Source organism: Mauremys mutica, chromosome 24 (genome assembly GCF_020497125.1).
Source record: "Mauremys mutica isolate MM-2020 ecotype Southern chromosome 24, ASM2049712v1, whole genome shotgun sequence".
Lineage (NCBI taxonomy): Eukaryota > Metazoa > Chordata > Testudines > Geoemydidae > Mauremys > Mauremys mutica.
Genome location: NC_059095.1, coordinates 2261908 through 2285336, shown reverse-complemented (window position 1 = coordinate 2285336; position 23429 = coordinate 2261908). Strand labels below are relative to the sequence as shown.

The 23429-nt window shown below is 48.9% G+C and overlaps 3 protein-coding genes across 11 annotated transcripts in view; 2 read left to right on the top strand and 1 right to left on the bottom strand.

Moving 5' to 3' along the window:
• Positions 1-59: 59 nt before the first annotated feature.
• LOC123355908 lies at positions 60-8215 on the top strand. Of its 3 annotated transcripts, XM_044998762.1 has the most exons (6): positions 60-283; positions 1257-1421; positions 1798-1971; positions 3321-3509; positions 4628-5509; positions 7844-8215. In XM_044998762.1, the coding sequence occupies exons 1-6, from the start codon at positions 269-271 to the stop codon at positions 8123-8125; spliced, it is 1707 nt and encodes a 568-aa protein (XP_044854697.1). In that variant the 5' UTR covers positions 60-268; the 3' UTR covers positions 8126-8215. The 3 variants fall into 3 exon arrangements, with proteins under 3 accessions (XP_044854697.1, XP_044854698.1, XP_044854699.1); XM_044998763.1 differs by lacking the exon at positions 1798-1971 and having other exon boundaries at positions 7844-8214; XM_044998764.1 differs by lacking the exons at positions 1257-1421; positions 1798-1971 and having other exon boundaries at positions 7844-8213.
• Positions 8205-22043, bottom strand: ARMC6 (armadillo repeat containing 6). 3 transcript variants are annotated; one of them, XM_044998767.1, is made up of 8 exons: positions 21823-22043; positions 18331-18491; positions 17387-17469; positions 14649-15219; positions 13761-13906; positions 12887-13018; positions 11841-11978; positions 8205-10375 (listed from the first exon to the last, which is right to left on the bottom strand). In XM_044998767.1, the coding sequence occupies exons 2-8, from the start codon at positions 18449-18451 to the stop codon at positions 10163-10165; spliced, it is 1404 nt and encodes a 467-aa protein (XP_044854702.1). In that variant the 5' UTR covers positions 18452-18491; positions 21823-22043; the 3' UTR covers positions 8205-10162. The 3 variants fall into 3 exon arrangements, with proteins under 3 accessions (XP_044854702.1, XP_044854701.1, XP_044854700.1); XM_044998766.1 differs by lacking the exon at positions 21823-22043 and adding an exon at positions 21638-21776; XM_044998765.1 differs by lacking the exon at positions 21823-22043 and adding an exon at positions 21425-21615.
• SUGP2 (SURP and G-patch domain containing 2) overlaps positions 21633-23429 on the top strand; it is a 19456-nt gene continuing 17659 nt past the window's right edge. For 2 of the 5 annotated variants that reach the window (XM_044998754.1, XM_044998753.1), the window contains exons 1-2: positions 22175-22269; positions 22827-22948. In XM_044998754.1, the coding sequence (XP_044854689.1) occupies positions 22834-22948 (115 nt within the window). In that variant the 5' untranslated portion in view covers positions 22175-22269; positions 22827-22833. Of the gene's footprint in view, positions 21753-21798; positions 21992-22174; positions 22270-22826; positions 22949-23429 lie in introns of those variants that run through there. The other 3 variants (XM_044998757.1, XM_044998755.1, XM_044998756.1) reach the window with 3 other exon arrangements.

Here is a 23429-nt window from a genome sequence, read left to right as displayed (position 1 = left end):
TGACACCTGCTTATTGTGTCATCCCCTGGGGATGCGGTCAGAACCTTTATGATGTCGTGTTGGAATGTTCGCTTAGTTGTCCCCTCCGCAGGCTGGGCAGAGCCTGGAGGGGAACTCAGCCAGTGGGGACAAAGAGATGTTGACTTCTGTTTTGTAGACGAAATTCAAGGGTGGGCTGCTTCAAGGAGTGAGCGAGAAACAAGCCCCACAAGAACATTCCTTACAGTTATACCATTTTAAGACCAAGTCCCTCAGTCCCCTCAGAGGCATGGCAGGAAAGATGGTAAGTACATTGTCTATTACATTCAACCTAAAACAGATACAGAGACTATTAACCAAAAACCCAGCAATCTTTATGGATGTTTGGCTAGAAAATCCTGTATTTTAAACACTGTGGGTCAAATTCCTCCCTACAGGCAGTGGAGTTACTCCGGGCATGAACATGGCTCTTTATTCTGGCTTTCCACCTGCCTCTTAAAAACAATTATTCCCCATAGGGTGTGGGGGATCAAGCAAACGACAGTCCCATCATCCCTTATTTGCCCATCTTACCAATGTAATATTCAGAGCGAGTTGCATTTTTACAAACACAATGGGAAATGATCCCCGGGAGGACTGGGATGGACACTTCCTCCACTCTGTCCCCAACAGGACTTTACAGGATGATAAACAGAGATGGGGAAACCTCAAAAAATTGCAAAGTTCTGTATGGAGAAGCAGCCAACCCAAATTTATCACAAGCTCCTTCCCATAGTAATAAGGCCACAGGCTCCCAAGAACATGGTTTTGTCTTAGGCTTCCAGTTCTGTCTTGGGACTACCTAGTGACTAACCTCTCTGACAATATTTCCATCCTGTTTCTGGTCTCGCCTCAGCCCAGGAGATGTAGTCAGAGGTGAAAATGAAAAGTTAACCAAACTGTCTTGGCTCTGGGGAATACTATGGTTTGAGTTTGGGGTGAACATTCAGGTCAGTTCTTTATTCTAATTGGCCTGGTTGACTGTGTCCTTAGCCATAATGGAGCAAATTTAGCCCTCAAGTAAGTGGATGCAACCCTGCCAAAGTCAATGGAAATTGCAGCACTTACATTGGATCTGAGATGTTTTGTGTAACCCCAAATCTTCCTGTTTGGGATGCAATCCAGCAGCATCCTCTTTCATTCTGTCTCACACATCTGGGAAGCATACAGAAAAATCTTCTCCCAAAGTATCTCCTCCAGGCCCACTTAGCTGATGCACCTAATTCCTCTTTCTACAGTTCCCTGAAATATTAATAGGTGACTCTGAGGACACTTTCAAGAAACCACCAACTGGAAAAAACATCTTTCGTACCCGAAGGGATGTGAGGTTGATAAGCCCATTAAGTGCAGATGAAGAATCCCATCAGAGTAACAGTCTAGCAGACTCTGTAGAGAGAAGAGAGGTACTGGTTACTGGTCCTTTCATAGGAGCTCATAAACGTCCCTCCTCTTTTTCATTTAGTCTGGGATCTCAGGGTTCTAATTACTTTACATTGGTGGCCAAAACTCCTCCACTCAATTCAGCTGCCAGGTCCCATGAGATGATTCTGCCCATATTGCTCGTACCTCACTGGACCTTCCTGTTCCTTTGCTGAATAGCTTACCTGGCAAAGACATCCTGCAGAATCACTCCACTGGAGCTGCTGGATCATTCGTAGTATAGATTCTCTCTGTGTAGAAGGGAAAGTGAGGAAGGGAAAACCCTGGATGATAGGAAGGGAGGAGGCAGCTCCAGATTTAAAGCAGGGCGACTCTTACACTGTGTCCTTTGTACATCAGGAATTTGCTGCTGAATACAAATGGCACAAGGATGGAGATGGTTATGGCCATAAAGAGGAGCCTGGGATAGAGAACAAATGCAAGCTCCATGAGGCAAGCGGAGCATGCAAGGAGGGTGAAGGAAGCCAGCCGCAGCAGAAGCCAGTGTATATATCTTTGCTTGATTTTGGATGGGTAGGTGGAGCTGTATCTCTTTATAATGCAGCGTTGGGGAGGGAGAGGTAGGCAGGTGCACACTCAGATACCTCAGCCAGGGAACAAGATAAACAGAATAGCCAACCCATCCCCTGGGCAAGGATTCTCTGGGGAGGTCACCAAAGTGCAGCAGACAATGGTTGGGGCTACACAACAGTTCATAGAAATTCTGTTCCCCAGCTCCACTCCCCCTCATCTTGACAACAGGACGGGGAGAAGTAAGAAATATTTCAGAGACACATTTGCTTTTTGCTCTGGTACAGTAGCCCCAGTGCAAGAATCCTCTCTATTCATGATGGGGTTTGTGTAGCTAATGCAGAGACAGTCCAGTCATCCCACAGATAGGAGGAGCTCTGCCTTGGCAGAGCAGAGGAGGCAGCAGGTGCATTCTTTTGGGCATAGCTCATGTCGGGGTATTTAGGAAAATAAATGTACATATATATAAATTACAAGTGACGGGCTGAGCACCCACATGGGTTTGGAATTTTCCCCACCTTGCCAAGCGAAGCTTCCATTGCCAAATTTAAATGAGGGTTGGGGAAGAGAAGGGGTGTCTCAGTGAGCCTGATCTTAGATCTGATTTCAGGGGGAGGCCAAGTGAAACGGGTGGCTTAGACTGAGCTTTGTTTTGAGTTTTCTGGTTCCAAAACTCATGGTGAAACTTAAGGGTTGGAAACCACTGAAAGCAAATAAAAGAATGTTGGGTCAATTCCCTACAAACAGGAGCCTCATCCTTTTGCACAGTCCTCAGACAAAGCTGTCCCACTGCTTTTAGGCAGAATCTCACACCCAGAGACTAATCCCAGCGAGACGCCCTGACATCGTGTTACACTGTTTGTGTCAGGACATGGGGTGGTTGTGACAGGACATATTTGCAGATTGCTGGGATGTCAGGGTGCAAATGCTGCCCTGCAATGTCGGAGTGGGATGACTCTGTTTCTGTCTAATGTGTTATCTACCACCTGGCTGCTGGACAGGGGAGTGTTGAGGCCCCTTTGCTCATCTCCATCAGGAAAGATCCCAAGTTGCTTCCACAGCACTGGTTAGTTTGCTCAGTGCTCTTCGTATGTGGCTTACCCTTTGCGCGGGCAGGCGGGTGGGCACGCACGCACATGTACACACACACAAATTCACTGAAAAGACTAGCAGGAGCTGCATATGAGGCCCTGGATTTGAGAGCCATGGGCTAGGAGTCATTGCTCTTCACAAGTTCTCCTTTCCTTTGATGGCCATGGCAGTTCTCAAACCTGCTGGAAGGCGAATGGAAGGCAAAATGGGGAAAGGATTGGGCTGCGATTCTTATCCTTCCGCATGTTTCTGTTCCGTAGCTGCATGAGATGGGTGAGGAAGAAGAGGAGGAGGAAGGGGAACCACACCAAGTTGTCCCAGGCAACATCACTGCAGATGGATGTTCAGGGCTGGCAGTGAAGGAGATTTCTGGTGATGGTGCACACCAGGAGCTTTGGACGCCATTCACGAGCAATACAGAGGAACAGCTGGAGTCCCGAATGAGTGAGGTACCCTGTTTCTTTTGTTAGGTTTCAGAGTGGCAGCCGTGTTAGTCAGTATCCACAAAAAGAACAGGAGTACTTGTGGCACCTTAGAGACTAACAAATTTATTTGAGCATAAGCTTTTGTGGGCTAAAACCCACTTCATCAGATGCATAGAATGGAACATATAGTAAGGAGATATATATAGAGAACGTGAAAAGGTGGGAGTTGTCCTACCAACTCAAAGAGGCTAATTAATTGAGAGAAAAAACTTCTGTAATGATAATCAAGATGGCCCAGTACAGACAGTTTGACAAGAGGTGTGAGAATACTGAACATGGGGGAATAGATTCAATGTGTGTAATGAGTCAGCCATTCCCAGTCTCTTTTGGGGAGGTGCTCAGATACTCCAGTGAGGAAGGGCAGAACAACTAGATAGGGAGGAAGGTAGATATTGGTTGAAGGCTTCAATACTATCATGTTCGGCAAACAAATCCATCTGAAAAAACAGGCAGGAAAAAGTAGTGTCTATCGGGTTATGCCCCTCCCACGGAGTATATATGGATAAACTAAAGAGAAGGCAAAGGTGATCACAGGGTTAAAGACCTGCCCCCATGGGGAAAGCACTTCCTTAACTCACAGGGGAGTTGCAAGGATAATATGCATTAATGGTCCCAAGGCACCGCACTGATCAGGTAGATATGAAGGAATTCACCTCGTCAACAGGAGCGTAACTCTTTAGTGCAGGGAGATTATGGTTATAACAATAAACCCCTGACACATAGATAGCACCTTTTGTCTCAAATGATCCCAAACAGCTCTACAAGCTAAGATGCAAGTTACAAAGAGGAATCGTTTTGCTTACCGCCCCCAATGCAGCCACCTCTGGGCTAAACCGTTTCACTACCACCTTCCCCAACAGTTTAGGGCAGAAAACAAAGACTGGAGTTACCACTGCTCAGAGCAATGGTAAATTTGGCCCACAGGCTTGCATGGGGTGGTGTGTGTAGTGGGGGAGGAAAGTTGCAGGCTTGGGCCTGATGAAAAGAAGCAGTAAGTGTGGTGTTTAGCCAGTATCTCGTCAAAGGCAGGTGTGGTTTGAGGACGATTATATTGTCTGAGCTGGCTTGTTTCTGCCTTCCAGCTGGGCTCGATCTCACACAGTTTCAAGATAGAGGGTAAAACCACCCCTCCGTTCTCCAGGCCAGAACACCCTGAGAACAGCTCTGGGGACTCGGAGAGCTACTGCCTCTTAGATGAGGATTCCATCCTGAGCGACTCCGCTGTCTCCACCGGCTACTTCCCCTGCTACAGAACGTATGGCGAGCTCCCACGCTACCAGCCGCCCCGCAGTGCCAGTTCTCAAGCAGGCAACGCAGAAGGGCGGGCAGGAAGCAGCTGTGATGCCAGCGTCCAATGCAGCGGGTGCTCCGAGGAGGACCTGAAGGTCTCAGATACAAGAGCCAGTGACACCACTCAGAGCTCCAGGGATCGAGGTGAAACATTGACCTGTGAGACCGTACCCAGCAATCCCAACGCACCAAGCGGGGGACCACTGGCTGAAGGCAACAGACACAGACCATCTGGGAAGGAATTTGAAGGTCAAAAGGACAGAGATTCTAGTCAGCAGCATCTAGTATTGGAGACACAAAGGGGATTTGGTCCAGAGGTGAGTGAAAACCTGAAGGAGCCTGAAGACACCCTCACAAAGGAGGCTGCCTCTGAGTTACTCGTGCCGGGGGGCACACCCTCAGTGTCTCTGGGGAAAGACTCGGGACAGCTGCCAGGGACAGAGCCTCAGAGCAGCCTGTTGCCCAGCAAAGGCAAAGTGCCCACATCATTAGACTCTGCAGCCATCACCAAAAAATCGTCCCCAAAGAAACAGCAAAAGCAATGCAGGAAGGAGGAGGAGGAGGTCCGCCGTGCAAAGCTCGCCCCACTGCTGGGCCTAGGGGATGCAGTGCCCGGGCGGAAAAGAGGCTCTCGGTTTCCATGTGGGCACAGCCCAGAGACGGGGCACTGTGAGGTACGTGTGAGGTTGAGAAGCAATGCCACCTGGCCCGGGACACCTGTTTTGCTCCCAGCTTATGGGACTTAACTCGGTTACGTTTTCAAACAAGCACCTTTGTGCTTTCTCCCCGGCCACCCATCCCACAGGGGAGACGCTCCCTGTAAACCTCCACAAAGCCACTTCCTTGCCCTCCTTCAAACTCCTCTGTGCTGGGACGCCTGTGCAAAGCTCGACAACAGCCCGGCAGCTGGTGTGCTGCGACCACCAGTTATCATGCAGCAGCAGCATCTCCTTACACTCCCCTTCTGCCGGGCGGTAGCCACTTATCTCATACTAACAGTGTGAGCTCTCTGGGGCAGGCAGCGTCTTTGTGCCAGTGGTACAGTACCTAACACAACGGGTCTCTGATCTGCTGCTGGGTCCCGTCAGCATCACCACACTAGACATAACTACTAATGCTCCCTAGCCCCAGACCCCTTGTTTGTTTCCAACTTATGGTACTTAATCATTGGAGTGCTGGAACATCTGTGCTGTCAGGGGCCAGCCTGCCCTCAAATCTGAACAGGATGGGAGGGTAACGCCCCCCTGTTGCACATTCTCCATCCAGAGAGTATGGAAAGAGAGCACGCTCATGGTTGGAGCAGAGGAAGAGGAGACAGAATTCCTGGGTTCCATTCCCAGCTCTGGCAAGGACTCCCTGTGTGATTTTAAGGAAAGTGCAATTTCTCTGTGCAAATAATACTGCCTGAGTGGTTCTGTGAGGAGTCATTTGTTAAGATACAAGTGATTTAAGATTCTTGGATCGAAGAGCCAGTGGAAATGGAAGGTATTAACAACAAATATTAAGCACATCAAGGAATAACACCACTTTGCATTTCTATAGCATGGTTCATGCACAGATTTTGAGTGCTTTACAAACACTGAATGAGCCTCCCAAACCACTCGGCAAGGTAGATCCCGGTAAAAGATCACGCTGCACTCCACGGCCATGCGCTGTGTGGAGCACAGCAGCGGTTGAGCAGTACTGAACAGTACTTTTGGGGCAGGAAGTGAAGAACTGAAAAACTGTCAGAAGAATTGAGGGAGGCCCAGTTTAGTGACCTGAGCTGGAATATGGACCAGCCTGCTAAGGGTTAATACCCTGACTCTTTTTAGGAGTGTCATGAGCTCATCCATAACCACGTGGAGTCAAGAGCACAGCTGGGAGGGAAATGGTTTTCCCATCCCCTAAGAATTTTTGTGTTTTCAAAAAAAAAAAAAAAAAAAAAAAACCATCTTCCCAGGTTGAACCAGGATGAACCAAAATCATAGTAACAAAATTTTACAAACTGATCAGCCAAAAACATTTCTCACATGCCAAGTAAAATATGTCATTTCAATTTGACCTTTTCAAAGTGTAAATGAAGTAAAATTCCAAAACAAAGAATCATTTTGAAAATGTCAAAAAGGGAGATTTTGATCACATTGTACTGTGACCCCCTTCTGACAACAAACATTACTACACAACCCCCGGAGAGGGGACCCAAGCCAAAACCCAAGGGTATCAGCCCCAGGTAGGGGGCCTGTAACCTCAGCCCCAACATCCAGGGCTGAAGCCCTCAGGCTTCGGCTTCAGCCCCAGAAAGTCTAATGCCAGCCCTGGCGACCCACACTTTGAGAACCACTGAATTGGGAGATTTGTGTCAAAACCAACCATAGACAGTTTCAGGCCTTCTAAACTGGAGTTGGGGTGCTGTTGCCAAGGGAAGACTCACTCTGGTTTTGAAGGAGTTGGTTAATCTTTAGAGGGCTCTGCTCCAAATATTGACCCAGCCCAAGGCTCCGTAGCTGGTGACATCTGACCCCCTACTAAAAGGGTAAAACCCCTGCCATGTAGCGGGATATTAAGATTCCATAGCCCTAGCCCATGGCAGGTGACATGGGCCAGGAAATAAACATCCATTCCGTCACTGCACTTCTGTGCTTTCACACCTTTATTACAGGGGATCAGAAGAAAACGGATTCTTTGGCAAATAAAGCCCCCCAGAACCCCTCAGTCTGGAAGGGCCCTTGGCAGTGAAATAAGGGGACTATAGTGCTTCTCAATTTCCCTAGAAGCAAGAAAGAGTGCAGAGAAATGCAGGAGCGTGAAACCTCCCCTGCTGGTACCTGTGTCCAGCCCAAAGCCATTGGGGCACGAGGCACCTTTCAAACAGGAACTGTTAGAGAATGGGTCCAGCTAAGGAACATTGTAATGGTCCCACAAAATCCTGCTGTCAAGAGTGACAGCTGACAGTCCCGCCCATGTGCAGGAGGAGGGGCTAGAGAAGGCTCCTCCCACCAACTCCTCCCTGTCATTGATATTTGTAGATTGAAGCATCAGGAAGTGGACAGGAAGGAGGGCACGGGAAGCTCTCACCACGCTCTTGTCCCACAACCTCTGGCAACTGCACCGGTGAAGAGCCACGATCCACCCCCTCCCGGCTCAGCCTGCGCTCCTTGGTAAACTGGGTACGAAAGATCTTCAGGAGGTCATCTACGGTGAAGCCACAGGCCGCCAGCAGCTGGGGGACAGAGGAGGCCAGGGGACAAGTGGGCAGTAGGCTGAGATGGTGGATCTCCCGCAGGCGGAACCGCATTCACCCCCATTAAAGCACCTCACCTCCGCCTTCCTTGGCCTCTGTGAACTTCAGGAAGATGAACGGGTACCGCCACACACCCGGGGCTGGGTATTTTTCAAATATATATTATTTCTGTAACAGCTTCTGGTTTTCTCTGCTTTGCTTTTTTTTGGGAGGGGCCTGGGTATCCTCTCTCAAAGCCACCCTGGATCCAGGGCCCTTGTGCACTGCTGTGTGCACTCACTCCCCAGGGAAGCGAGTGCACGCACCTCATGTCTGGAATCCCCCTGCAGCTAACACAGGGCAGCACAGACCCTGCCTAGCCCTCCTCAGCTGGATAGGACCCAGGGACTCAGACCCAGGATGGAGTAAAGGGAGAAAGATTGGGGCTACTCTGCAGAAAAGAGTCATCATACCAACACTTGTCTAAGCCAGGAGAGAATTCATATCCATCCCCATCCTTCCAGGCCAGTCCATCCTCCCAAATGCCCTGCTGTGCTCAGATGCAACTCTGGCCCTTCCAGCCCATCCCAGACCCATTGCTGAAGCAGTATCAAAAGGGCAGGCCAGCATCAGAGAAATGCCCCTTCAGAATGCTCCCAGGCCCACTGAATTCTGGCCTCTTTGTTAAGCCCAGTCAGTGCCTGTCCTATGGAGAGATGATCAAGTGCAGCCTGGCAGGGTTTATTGAACTGAGATTACAGAGACACAGACAGATGGATGCAGCTTTCGCCAGAAAAGGCAACTGAGAAAGGGGATGTAGGCAGCTTATTGCAAACACACACTGCACATGGAATTAGTGCCTGTGGGGCTTTCAAAGCTGTCAAGGCTTTTGCTGCCTTACAGGCAGACACCACACGGCTGCAGCAGCATTTACTTACACACTTGGCATAATCAGTTTAAAATGCCCAAAAGCATTAGTCATCTTTTCCACCCTCCCCGCTTTACAAATTGGCTTGTCTGGGGCCAAGCACCCTTTACGTTTCTTAGAATATGAATTTTGTCACTCAACAATGAAGCAAATGGCAATAGCACAGAGCATGGGGGCTAACAGCTGGAGCAGAACTGTAAACCACAGACAGTAAGAGGAATGATGACATTCACAAAAATGCTTCCTCCTGGCTCAGGAGGGGGCTATTTAGCCTATGTGTAAGGGAGAAGTCAAGAGATTTCAGACTGCCCTGTCCTTCCACCTCTTTCCTCCAAATATAGCGTCTTCCCGCTCCAAGGGGAGCCATGGCCTGTTGATCAGAGCAGGCAACTACGATACAAGAGTCTTGGCTCTGGGAGAGTATGTCTGGTGATCCCAGCAAAGGCTGCAAAATGTGGCTGGCTCTCTGGTGGCACAACACTGTGGCAAACCAAGCTATTTTTTCCCTGCCCCCAAAGTGCTCTCTCACACCTATCGTCTTACATTTATTTCTGGAAGCTCAGCGATTATAAATGTGACACACCAGGCCATGACGTTTCCAGCCAATACTTTGCATTTGTTTAAAATGCTGTATCGGATGGAAATGGATATAGCCAACACAGTGAGACACTGCCTAGCCTGCTAGTAACAGCATTGGGATAGGACGGGACATTCACTATATTGGTGTCATCTCCCCCACATAGCCTTTGGGACGGCTAGCCAGTGGCACAGAGCAGGGGTCAGGAGGTAGGACAAGGCTGGTTAAAATGGTAGCTGCCAAACTGCTGCAGGAAGAGATCTACTTTGGATCACAACATGGACAGACACATATAGGAACAGCCCATGCAATAAATAAGTAACACAGCAATGTAGGGGCGAGGGGAGAAGTAGGTCTTTCCCAGGCATCAAGTTGTAGAGAGAGTAGATCATCACAACAAGTTCTGTGTATCTGTAGCCTATATACACAGACAAAGCCATCTCAGCAACAGCTTAGATGCCCGTGAGTAGTACAGCCCACACCATGAGAGCCTCACAGGCCAGGAATTCTCTTCAGCTGCTCGGGGCCAGTTTTAAGTGCAGATTATTTGACGCCATGTTTGTCTGTAGATGCTGCATAGGGAGATGTCCCAAGCTTCCAGGGCTCTCAGGGGCAGCGGTTTAGGGAGCCAGGCTTCCCTTTTGGCCTGTCCACAGCTCTCGGAGATCCACTTTACAGCCAAGGTCTCTCAAGGCAGCTTTGGCTATGTCGTCACAATCTTGGTGCACCGCACGAGCCTCCACAATCAAGTTCTCAGCTCCCATCTCCAGGATAGCCTGAGAGAAGTCCCGGTTCCGGGAGACCAGGTTCCGGATCAGCATGCAGGCCTGTTTCTGAGGACAGAGGGACAGGAGACCGGTTAATGGCTCGTGGAGGAAGCAAGGGGAGGAGCAGGAGGCCACCCACAAGGGAATCAGATGGTGTATGCACAGTAAGGCTGGGCTTAGTCTAGTGCCCCCTTCCTATGCGAGGGATTCCGATGTGCTTTGCACGAGCTGGATCCTGGCCAGGCAGCAGCCATGGATACAGAAGTGGCAGCCACTTTGCATTCAGGTCACAGATTAAAACCTGCTTCAGTGGGAAAACTGTCCAACTGCCCAGGGTCATCCCTGACTGCTTCCTTCACCACCCCTAGGACCTTTCACTGCATCTGTGGCAGACTCAAGAGACAGGCACAAGAGTCTGACCACACGGTTAAATCCTGTTTGAACAAATCCTTCCCTTAACACACAGAACCCAAACATCCCAAAGTGACTTCCTAACTCTAAATCAGCCACCCTCAAACAAGGGACACGGGGCACGGTCTGGGGGGCTGGCCCAGGAGCCCCCTTCCGGCAGAGACGTTAGCCCACTGATTGCCACATGGGCAAGGACATCAGACAAGGAGGGAAACGATCAGCCTTCCATTCCGGTCCCTGAATTCACTGAGCGCTGGGAATACGTTTGGAATGTGAGGACTCATTGCCTGGGGATGGCGTGAAGGCCAAAAGTATAACTAGGTTTGCTCTGGGTGTCCCCAAACCTCTGACTGCCAGAGCTGGGGAAGGCAAATTGCCCTGTTCTGTACGCTCCCCTTGAGGCTCTGGGACTGGCCGCCGTCAGAGACAGGACACTGGGCTGGATGGACCATTGGCGTGACCATTCTTATAAGGGTTTAACATGCTCTAGCGCAAAAAGTTTTTAAGTAAAACATTTTTAAATGATGTAAAATATTTAGAAAAGCTGCAGAGCAGATACGGGATCCTACAGGGCTTAGGGAATGAGACGGGGACTAATTTTTTCCTGTGAAAGGGTCTCACTTTATCTTGGGGGACAGGCAGCCTGCCCTTCCTGTGACCAATTTGAGCATTGTTGGCAGACTCTGGAAGGAATGTAACCTCATCCTCCCTCCGCCCAGCCATTTTTGTCACAAAGTTTCAATAAAGCAGGATATGAAATGGTAAGTGTAAGAGGCCTCAGAACCACCATCCGCAGGGCTGGGTGCAGGGCTATATTTATACAGGCAGGAAGAGGTGTTAGTGGCACAGGTACAGCTTGAGGAATGCAAACTGCACAGCAAGGTCTTTGGGACTAAATACAATCAAAGGACAATTTCCAGTCCGAATCTGGCATCAATCAGCTCAGACAGACAGGTGCCTCTGAAAGAACTACAGAACACTGCTCCACCTGCAACTTCTTCATTATCTTCACCACACAGCTGCAAACTCCGTACAGATGCTGGATGAAAGACAAAGAAACCCAGGGAGGCAGGGAACCCTATGGTCCTGAATTAGTAATAAAGAGCTCCGAGCCAGGTACCTGCACAGCAACTTCTCTTGGATGCACCTTCATGGCCTGAAGAGCTACCAAGGCCCCTCCGCCTTCCATGATGACTTTGCAGTTCTCTGGCTTGCGCAAGGCCAGCATGCACAAGGCTGCACAGCCCTGCTCACAGATCTGCGGGACCAAGAGGAAGAGTGGAATCATTGGCTGAAACAACTGCAACCAGAAAAGAGAGTCAGCACCCCCCTGAAGCCTCCCTATCCCCAATTCATTCCCTCGGGAGAAAGAAGGCTAGTCCCCCACCGAGCCAGCACACCAACTCCCAGGGGATTTACACAGTCAGTCTGGTGCTGGTGTGAGCCATCAGTTTGATGGGCCTAGAGAACGACAACCTCTATTTATCACAGTACAGGTACAGCGTGGCCAGCAGCCAGGCAAACACCCCCTTCTGACGCCACCTCTGTCGGCCACAGAGACCTCAGCTTTGCCAATAAAAAAAGAGGCAAGTGGAGAAAGACGTGGGAGGTTTTGATGGTAACATTTGCTGGCCGGTAACTAGTCCTGTGTAGTCCTTTGACAGAGGCCAGCACACAGACATCAGAGAAGAATGATTTTCAGTGATGGCTGCATCTGAACTATTGACCTAGATGTGTGAAGCTCAGTATCCGGTTTCCAATCCCTGGACCATCTGGTCCAGGACCATAAATGTATGAGTACGGTAGAAAGTGGTAAACTGGATGTCATACAAATGCTTGCAAAGTAGACATGGAACCAGTCTAGAAAACAGGAGCGTTCAAGGGGTTAATGCATGCCTTGCTACACTGTCCATGCTGGGAGCAGAATTCTGCTCGCTATGACTGTAGCTAGCACAGTTCTGCTCCCAGCATCAGCAGGGCATTGTTCCAAGTCAGAAGTAGTTATGGGGGTTGCGAGTAGCACTGCCTGGGGAGGAAACGCAGGTGAAGGCACCCTTAATGCTGTTATCAGAACTGAAATAAAGGGCCAAAAATCAGACCTCCAAACCCAGGCAGACGCAGAGCTCCAAAGCACAGGGAGGACCCAGCACACATACTGGCGTATACCTGAGGGCTGGCAAGATGATGGCTCATAGCCAGCACAATGAGGTCTGTTCCTCCAGTGTTGACTATGGCGTCTTTCACGTCATCGTTCCCTGCGATGGCCCACATGGCGCTCAGCACCTGCTTTACCAGCTCCTGCACTCAACGACAAAGAGGACAGAGAGGAACAAAACCCACCAGATCCCATGTAAGCCAGGCAAAACAGATCACTACCACTCAGCCTGAAAGGCAGCACCTTTCACCTCACTCCCAGCCCTGAGACTCGAACTCAGAACCTCAGGCAGGACCAATGGGGGTCAAAGACTCTACCTGAATAGCAACGTTTTCCTCAGGACTCCCAGCCCCTCACGTCCCAGATGCCGTTTTCCACTGGCCCCAGGCAGAATGGCCAAGTTGCCCTGTTCAGAGTAGCTGGGATTTTCAAAGAAGCGCAAGAGAATTAAATATCCAAATCCATAGAAATTCAGTGGGATTTGGGCACCTAACTCCCAAGAAAAATCAGAGACAATATGTAGAGGATAGCCAATGTTCCAGCTTTCCTGAGAACTAGATCGATTCCTGGAACGGGGAGGCTTTATAGAATAGAGGCTGGAGCCGGGGTGCTGGGTTCTGTTCTTGGCTCTCCCTCCAACTCAGCACATGCAAGCTTGGGTTGCGTGCCAGAATATAGAAGGTGGTATGTGGGCATCAGCAGTGCCATTTGAGTGGTAAGAGCCCATGGGTAGAGGTTACCAAAGCCTAATGCTCATTCATGTTTGGAAAATGCACTGAAGATGAAAAGCACCATGTTACGTAATAGGCAACATTATTCCCAACCTCCACCCATAAATACCCTCTCTTCCAGGAAAGCATCCCACTCACTGAAGAGGGACAGTACCTGATGGTCAATGCAGTCAGCCAGCAGGGCCACCATGAAATTCAAGCCTCCAAGGTCCACAATCTCTTGACAGAACTCGTTCCGGACGGACAGGCGAGCCAAGGTGGCACAAAGCTCACGGAGAACGCTGGAGTCGTCTGTGAATGCTGCAGGAGGAGGAAGACAAGGTTGGAAAACAAACAGGAGCTGGGGCGGAGGAGCTGGCAGAATCAGTTTCACACGGGTTTTAGAAGAAGGACCAAGCGTGAACTGGTGGGTTTCAGTCCAATTCATAGTGGAGCAGGAGTCCATGATCCAAAACTAACCATGATAACTGACACTGACAGACTCAAAAACCACAGACTAGGAATTGAATGAGTCATGGAGCTTGACCTCCCTTTTGACTCTCAGGCCTTTTCAGGCCCAGGGAGAGGCACACTGGCAGGATGTCATGTGTGGAATAAATTTACACAGCTATTGCCTGGGTTGTTCACTGCTCTCTAGCCAGGTGACTGTTAGCTCGGAAAACTGAAGTCCTGATCCTTCAGTTGCCTTTGGAGCAATTACCATACTGTACCCTTCTGCAGCATCTTTCAGAGGATCTGAAAGCATTTTAGTAGCAGCAAACTTCAAAACCCTCCCTGGGAGGTGAACAAGTTATTACCGCCATTTTATAAAGGGTAACCTGAGGCCCAGAGAGGTTAAGTAATTTGCTGAAGGTCACACACAGCGAGCTGGCAGTAAATCTGGGAAGACAATGCAGAGTCCTGACTCCCAGGCCTCTGCTCTGACCACTAAACAACCATATAAAGAACTAAAAATTAAACCTGCAGTTAAGCAGCATGACCTTGGGGTAAGAGAGTACAGAGAGCATGAGATAAGAACCAGCAGTCAAAGGGTTAATACTACCTTTGGCAGCCTCTATGAGGATCTTTAAACCGTTGTTTTCTGACACAATCATCTTGGCATGATCATGGGCATGGCCGAAAGGCACCCGGATGTCATCATCAAATGTCATGACCCTGAGCGCTGAGGAGGCCTCCCGGACCACCCCAGCACAGTCGCCATGCCGGACAATGGCACCCGTCAGCAATGGCAGGATGCCACCTTTCACCAGTTCCTGGCGGTTCTGCTCATGTTTCAGACAGGCGTGTCGGATGCACCGGATCCCAGCTAGAGTCATTTCAGCGTCATCTGCGTTTTCCTTCAGTGTTTGCAGCAACAGCTCTTGGCCTGCAGAGTCGAGCAGGTCTGGCTGCCCATCCATGAGGGCAGACAAAGCATGCAGGGCCTTGAGCATGGCACTTCTGTCTCCTGAGGCCAGCTTGCAGGCAGACAGCACCACAGGACAGGCACCTTTCCGCCCAGCCAAGCAGCGGACAGCCAGCTGTTCTCTGCATTGCTCACTGAAGCGCACTAGCTGCTCACCGACCTCACTGAGTGCAGAGTCAGCGATGGATTTCCTGAGCGAGTCTAATGTCTAAGGAAGGAAAATGGGGGTTAGTCTTTTCCCCAAAGCCTCCTGAGAAAAGAAATCCACTGGATCATCACATCTGCATATTTATAACCATTTCTCCCCTTAAATTTAAGAAAATTTGGCATGATGAGAAACACGAGACAGCCCAAGGGATAGCCATTAGTTTTTAGGCACACAATGGGGCAAGGATGTAAAATACTAAATGGCTAACCAGTAACATTAGTCTTACCAGTTAACCAGCCCTGGCCCAGTCCCAGCCCAAGCAGCCCCAGCCCCTTGCCCTTTAATCGACTAAATAATCATTTTAATAGTTTGAACAGTTAACTTTTTAATGGGTATTTACGTCCCTATATGGGGTCAGAGGTAGCCTAGCACTGCTCTTCCCCCTGCAGCGTGCCTCACTCCTGAGCTGCAGGGACCACCTCTAGGGACGAAAGGGGAATTCAGTCCCCACGGCCCATTCAGCTCTTGGCCTCTCTGCAGCGTCTGCCTGGAAAATGCCTCTTCTAATGGTGATTTTTGTAAAGTGGATGAACTTGCACATTAGCAAGTGGACTGGATCCCACTAACTCATTTCACACAGGCCAACAAACGGGCGTCAGTAAATAAGAACATAAGAGCTGCCATACTGAGTCCGGATATGGTCCATCTTGCCCGGTATCCCGTCTCTGATAGGGGCCGGTACCAGCGCTTCAGGGGGAGTGTTTAGAACAGGGCAACTATGGAGCGATCCACCCGTTATCCTCTTCTGGCAGTCAGATGCGTAGGGTCTCCCCAAGCATGGGGCTGCGTCCCTCGCCACTTTGGCTAATAGCCATTAATGGACCTATCCTCCATAAATGTAACCAGTTCTTTTTTGAAACCCAGTTATATTTTGGCCACCACAACATCCATGGCAATGAGTTTCATTCACAACCATTTGTGTGTTGTGTGAAAATGTATTTCCTCATGTTTGTTTTATACCCGCTGCCTACTAATTTCATTGGGTGAGCCCTGGTTTTTGTATTGTGAGAAAGGGCAAACACCACTTCTCTGCTCACTTTATTTTTCACACCGTTCGTGAATTTATAGACCTCTTGCCTCCCCCCAGTCATTCCTTTTCTAAGATGAGCAACCCTAATCTTTTTAGTGTCTCCTCATATGGAAACCATTCCCTACCCTTGATCATCTTTGTTGCAATTCTCTGAACCTTTTCCAGTGCCACTACATCATTTTTGAGATGGGGAGACAAGAACTAGACACAATATTCCCGGTGTGGGTGCCCCATGGATTTATATGGGGCAGTACGATACTTTGTCTTATTTTCTACCCTGTCCTAAGGGTTTCTAACACACAGTTAGCCTTTTTTGACCTCTGCTGCGCAGAGAGTGGAAGTTTTCAGAGAACTATCCATGGTGACTCCAAGATCTTTCTTGGGAAGCCACAGCTAGTTCAGAACCCATCATTGTATATGTGTAGTTGGGATTATTTTTTCCAAAGTATGTTACTTTGTATTTATCAATGTTGAATTTCATCTGCCGTTGTGTCGCCCAGTCACCCAGTTTTGCAAGATCCCTCGGTAACCCCTCACAGTCTGCTTTGGATTTAACTATCCTGAATCGTCTGCAAACTTTGCCACTTCATAGTTCACTCCCTTTCCCAGATCATTTATGAATATGTTGAACAAAACAGATCCTTGAGGGACCCCACTGTTCACCTCTTGGCAAAGTTATACTCACTGCTGACCTAGGGCTAGACTGGAACCGAGGATGAGAGGGGAAAGGCTCCACATCATATTACCAATCCTCAGACTAGCCAGCGATCCCATTTGTTATTGCTGCCCTTTTCAGAACATCTGTGGAGCTTTCACGTCAGGCTGACCCTTCCTTCTGGCCAGGAGGGGACTGCCTGAAAGCTACTCAGGGCGCTCCTTGCTCCTGCTGGCCAGGAAATATTTTGCAGTTACATAGCTCCTTCCACCTGAGGTGCTTCAAGAGCTAACCCGACACATGAATATCCCCATTTTACAAGTGAGGAAGCGTTAAAGCACAGGGAGGTCAGCCCTACCTCGGGGCTCACAGGGAGTCAGTGGCAAAGTTAGAAGTGGAAGCCAGAGCTCATGATTCCCAGCCCCTTACTTGAACCATTAGATCACATAGTTTGTTGAAAAGCTACAGTTAACATTTCCTACCTGCAAAATGTCGTGGTTTTGCTCTTGGCCATTTTCAGAGGTGGGTTTCCGTGCAGCTTTCACAACAGTACTCAGATCAACACCTAACAGGCAAGAGAGAAGTAAGGAGGCAGAGGTACAGGAACTCTGGTGAAAACTGTGAAGAACATTAGGCTTATGTCTTTTACTGAGGGTTAATTAAACACAGGCATGGATTATTAGGGTGTTTGTTACATCCCTTGGAAGGGATACAAAACCAAAGTCTTGGCCATTTGTGATCAGAAAATACCTTTTTTTAAAAGCAAGGGGCAATTCAGGCTAAATTCCAGCTTGGAAAAAGTTCATTCTGCCTCTCTAAATTCCCTCCTGCTGTTTCAGCTCAAGCAGTTTTTCCTACCATGTCCACTCCTTAAAAATGGGGTGTTGTAAACAACTTCGCATCCCACCTCAGAAGACGCTGCATTTTAGAGGCAGGCAACTAAGCCATACATGCAGATTCTCTGAAGAGCTTTGGGATCTTTCAGACTGAAGCGCCATAGGAAAAAGAACAAAATGGTTTAGAGAAGTGCTTCCCTTCATTAGCAGCCAGTTTCCAGAAAGAACTGAGCACATATTTTGGGATTCTTTAACACCCATAACTGGCTTATATGAGAGCTAAGTTGCTAGCTCAGTGGTTTGAGCATTGTCACCCTAAATCAAGGGTTGTGAGTTCAATCCTTGAGGGGGCCACTTAGGGATCTGGGGCAAAAATCAGTACTTGGTCCTGCTAGTGAAGGCAGAGGGCTGGACTCAATGACCTTTCAGGGTCCCTTCCAGTTCTATGAGATAGGTATATCTCCATATATTAAATATTTCTAACACATACCCAAAAGCTCAGGAGACCCCTGATTTTTAATATGTTGAAAGCATTTTAATGACATATCTGTCATATCCTATTGCTTCAGAGTGAGATGGATTTGCAATACCCTGAGATTCAAATTGCTGGACAGCGTCTTTCACAGCCTCATCTGGATCCATTTCAAATTCCATGATGTTTTCTTGCACCACATCATCAAATGTTTCCTGTGTGATCTGTCTGGATGCCATTTTATTTGGTTATTAAACAGGAACTGAATGGCTTCTTGACCTGTCATCAGGAAAGCACAGAATTAGACTTGCTCCAAAACATTATGAAGTTTTTGACAGCGAGAACCAAAAATGTTTCCTTTTGACAGATAGTAGGGTAAGCACAGAACCCAGAATCAGAGAAGTGTAGGACTGCAAGGGATCTCAAGAGGTCATCTAGTTCAGTCCCCTGCATTTAAGGCAGGACTACATAATAACTAGACCCTTTCTGACAGGTGTTTGTCTAACCTGTTCTTAAAAATATCCAATAACAGAGATTCCACAACCTCCTTAGGCAATACGTCCCAGTGTTTAGGAAAAACTTCCTAACTGTCAGGTTAGTTAATGTCCAGCCTAAACCTCCCGTGCTGTGATGAAGATGGCTAAGGGGACTGGGAACAGGATGTAGAGCCCATCACCTATATAGGTCTTCAGTTCAAATCTGGCCCAAGTTGGTAATGACCAGAAGGTATCACCATCTGACACCAGTTCAGTTGCTGTGGTTGAAGGGAATTTGAGGTTTTCATTCGAGTTCCCAATGGAGTGGCCACAAAGCAAACCATCATATTGGTGCTAATTGAGGCCCCTTTGTTGGCAGTCTCAACGGAGGCCAAGTTTATTAATGGACCATGGAGACTGAACTCCCATCTCTCTGCTAGAGGGAGCTCTTCATGCTCAAGAGCAGGGGTTCTCAAACTGGGGGTCGGGATCCCTCAAGGGGCCATGAGGTTATTACACGGGGGGTTGCGAGCTGTCAGCCTCCACCCCAATCCTCGCTTTGCCTCCAGCATTTATAATGGTGTTAAATATATGAAAAAGTGTTTTTAATGTATAAGGGGGGGGCTGCACTCAGAGGCTTGCTGTGTGAAAGCGGTCACCAGTACAAAAGTCTGAGAACCCCTGCTCAAGAACAAGGCATACTGTCAGAGAGGAGCACGGAGAAGCTTAATTTGCTGCTACCTATTCTGCATCTATTGCAGAGATACACAAAGGATTTCAGGTTTCAGAGTAGCAGCCGTGTTAGTCTGTATCCGCAAAAAAAAACCAAAAAAACAGGAGTACTTGTGGCACCTTAAAGACTAACAAATTCAGTCACCAGTGGTTCTCAGTCTGGAACCTGCCCTAATCTTCCTTCACCAGTCTACCAATCCTGATGATATGCCAACAATTCATGATTTTTTTTTTAAAAAGACATCATCAACCTGAAATCTAATTAATTAAAAAAATACTTAAAGTAGTTTTAGATTCACCATGGTGAAATGACTACAATTCAGGACTGGGAACCAGGACTCCCTAAGCTCTATTTCTCACTCAACTCCTGAATCCTCTTATCAGTTTCTGCGGTTTTACAATCACATATTCCCATTTTTTAAAACATATTTTCTCTCCTGTTGCTGTGTGAAAGCCTCACAAAAACAACTGGGGAAATGGACTATACCCAAAGAGATGGCACAGAAAGCACCATTAAAAGTTCAAGACAGAGAGAAAAAGATATTTTAGTTACACTGAACTTGGATGTAACACTGATGGATCAAATTCGCACAAGTTAATTTTTTTTTAAGTTGACACTGTCCATTTATAAGCATTTAAAAAAAACCGAGGCAATAAAAATAAGTGACTTCATCAAAGTCAGAAAGTTTCTGTATGTGATACCTCTGATTTAGAACACAAGAGTGTCTTTTTTTTTTTACATTAAAGTATTGTGGCAACATTCGTGTAGTTTACCACTCCATAAAATATTTTTGATTCAGACACAGAATCAGAAACAGAACTTAAGGGGCTCTGGCTCTCAGTCCGGCGTTCTAGCCATTTCACCATGGCACCAGATCCCAGCAGTTACAACATTATATATTTTAAACATTAGCAGTGTAACATGTCTGTCCTGTTGATTGTAAGCTCTTTGGAGCAGGCACCAGGTTTTCCTCTGTTTTGTATAGTTTCCATTACACTGTGGCACTCAATAGATAAGAGTAATCTCCAAGGAGAAGCTGTGCTTTTATAATTTATTATTTAAAATTCAATTAAAAAAAGACAGGGAGAAATTTAAAGCCACAAGACTTGGAACAAGGGGTCTTTGTTCCTGACTACAGATGCGAAGGTTCATATGGCACGGATGTCACTGCAGCCCTACCTGTTCACAGCTCTGAACAGAAACTGCTGAGTTAGGTCAATGGCAATTTTGCCAGGGTGCGCTGGTGAGACAGTCATGGGAGACAGAGCGGACTGCATGAAGATATGACACAGCATTCTGAGTACCTGCCTAGGCAGATATTTATATTATCAAAAAGCCATAAGGCAGATGCATCCATCAGGATGCAAAGGCTGGTCAAGGAGAACTGGGATAAGCCAGTGCTTGGCCCCCAGGACTGGTATTTTAGGCACTAACAGCAGGTACGCTCAGCTGTTATCTTTAAAGATAAGCCTCTGGGCTAGGCTCCAGCTTCCCTACCTGAATCTCCACAATCTATCGGGCCCTGTACCTTGGGACGGATAGGAATGGGGCATTTGCTAAAATGCCACTCAGCTGGTCGGTAATGAAGAGCAGCTCAAGCCTTGCACAGGACAGGATGCCCCCGGCGACGGGGGGCAGCCTGCATGGAAGCTGGAAAAGCAGGAGAGGAGCCAGGCACGTGTGGCCCTGGGGGGGAGAGATTAGAAAGAACGGCTGCCAGCCTAGGGGAGCACGGGGGGGGGGGGGGGGCTGGCCAGGGCTGGGTGCAAGGCAAGCGGGGTATTGCTAAGGTACAACGCAAAGGGCGCTGGGCTGCGGCTTGTGAGGGGGAAGGGAGCTGCCCCCGGGGGAGGGGGGCGATGCCCCACGGGCGGGGGAGGGGGGCGATGCCCCACGGGCGGGGGAGGGGGAGCTGCCCCCGGGGGAGGGGGGCGATGCCCCATGGGGGGGACCACTGGACTGGGTCCCCTGGTGAAGCCCATCTCAATCCCTTTCCCCCTCACCTGTGGGCCTCGCTGCTCGCCGTAGCTAGGTTCCGCCCCAGTCAACAAAGAACGAGAAACGCTCTGAGAACGCGGCTACTGCACTGACCCAGTTCGGCCACCATACGCCCTCCGCAGCGCAGAGAACCTCACCACACCACGCTCACCCCGGCCCCACAAAGCTCAGAGTACGCATGCGCACCACGGGCACCACTTCAGCGTGAAGAAACTCACCCGATCCCACACTGCACAAAAAGATCACGGACGATGCAGACTGCGCAGGCGTCCGAAAGGGATATCAGTGCGCGTGCGCCACAAACTCATGCGCGTTCCTCCAGCGTTAAAACAGGTAGTTACTGCGCACGCGCAGAACCGTCCTGCGCGTGCCCATTCTCTTCCGTGCTCAGCGAGCGACTCACCCTCTCCGGCACATGCGCGGTGCGCGACCGTTCTGCCAGGCCAGGCGCCCTGTGGAGAAAAGTCGCAACTTGGACGAGCTGATCGGAGTTGGTGGATAAATCGCGGCTGCCGGGCTTTGGCGAGCCGCCGTCCGCACCGCCCGGGGGTGAGAGGCTGCGCGAGCTCGTAGTTAGTCCCGTCCCCTTAGCTACCCGTGTTTGGGGAGTTTCCTGGGGTTTCAAATTTTCAATTTTTAAATAAAAAAATAAAATTACCCCCAACCTCCCCTGACACGAATTTCGGAGGGGGGGGTGACTGCGCGTGCGTAGGGAGGGACCGAGGGGGCAATAACCAGGGCGCATGCGCGGCGGGGGGCTGGGTCAGGTGACCCGCAGAGGCTGCTGGGAGTTACCGCACCGAGCGCGAGCGGGAGGCTGGGCGCATCCTGCCTGCCGGAGTGGGGCAAGGTGAGGGTGGGGCTTGGGGTGGAGAAACCTGGTGCGGGCGGGGGGAGTGGGGAATCCGAGGGGGAATTTGGGAAATCCCCCTTTAGAGGAGCGTGACCCGCGTTCTGCCTCGCGAGGGTGGTGGCTGGAGGCCTCACCCCGGCCGGCGGCGCTTGCCGGGGATTGGGGACCGGGGCAGCCTCTAGGAGTTGGGGAGTGATCGGTGGGAAGCCACCCAGGGCTACTTTGGAGGCACTTACCACTTTCCTCCAGGCTAGCAGTTCAGTCTGTATGGAATTCCCTTCCTGTGTGGGGCCTCACGTTCTGATCGGCCAGTCGGTATATTTTTGTGCCCAAGGGGGACAGACCCCCCCCCCCACACACACACACACTGGTCTTATGAAAATGCTGCCCAGCCCCTCTCACAATGGAACATGCCACTCTCCTGTGGCACTGTAAATGCACCTAGCTTAGCTCTGCCTTTACAAGAGGCAGCTCGCTCTCCCTTGTGCAAAGAAAGTACATTTGCAAGCCGTGAATGTATTTCAGTCAGAGATTGAGCATTTTTCTTGCTACAGCGTGAAAATGGCTTCGAGACGAATTACACGGGAGACTTTTGATGCTGTGGTGCAAGATAAAGTTAAAAGGTATCGGATGGACCGAAATGATGCTATAGAGGAGACAATCCATCATTTTAAAGGTAAGGCCCAAATCAATGCTCAGTTTGCCTCACCTGTGGATTATGGCAGTTGCTGTACAGATCATAATTTTATCTTTAATATCTTTAAATTTTCTACTTTAAATTTGCATTAATATAGTTTTTTCCTGTGTGTTTTTGTGTTAGGGCAAAGAGGCGTGGCCCCCATGCTTCATAGTGATAGACTCAAGAAGCTCAGTCTCTTGACTTTAACAAAGGAAGATAAGGGGTGACTTGATTACAGTTTGAGTATCTACACAGGGAACAAATATTTAGTAATGTGGGCTTCAGTGTAACAGAGAGGTGTAACGTGGTCTAATGGCTAGAAGGTGAAATGAGATCAATTTAGACTGGAAATGAATAAATTTTTAACAGTGCAAGTAATTAACTATTGGAACAACTTACCAGCGTCATGGTGGATTCTTCATCATTGATGATTTTTTTTTTTTTTAAATCAAGATTGGATATTGTTCTAAAAGATGTG

What these genes read in the sequence shown, in the direction of transcription:
- LOC123355908 (XM_044998762.1), top strand. An exon ending in ACTCTGTAGAGAGAAGAGAG is followed by an intron (nt 1,422 to 1,797) that starts GTACTGGTTACT and finishes TTTGTACATCAG; the next exon opens with GAATTTGCTGCTGAATACAA. An exon ending in CAGAGACGGGGCACTGTGAG is followed by an intron (nt 5,510 to 7,843) that starts GTACGTGTGAGG and finishes TGATATTTGTAG; the next exon opens with ATTGAAGCATCAGGAAGTGG.
- ARMC6 (XM_044998767.1), bottom strand. Translation starts at nt 18,451, where the DNA reads ATGGCATCCAGACAGATCACACAGGAAACATTTGATGATGTGGTGCAA. An exon ending in AAAACCACGACATTTTGCAG is followed by an intron (nt 15,220 to 17,386) that starts GTAGGAAATGTT and finishes TTCCTTCCTTAG; the next exon opens with ACATTAGACTCGCTCAGGAA. An exon ending in CAAGAGAAGTTGCTGTGCAG is followed by an intron (nt 10,376 to 11,840) that starts GTACCTGGCTCG and finishes CTCTGTCCTCAG; the next exon opens with AAACAGGCCTGCATGCTGAT.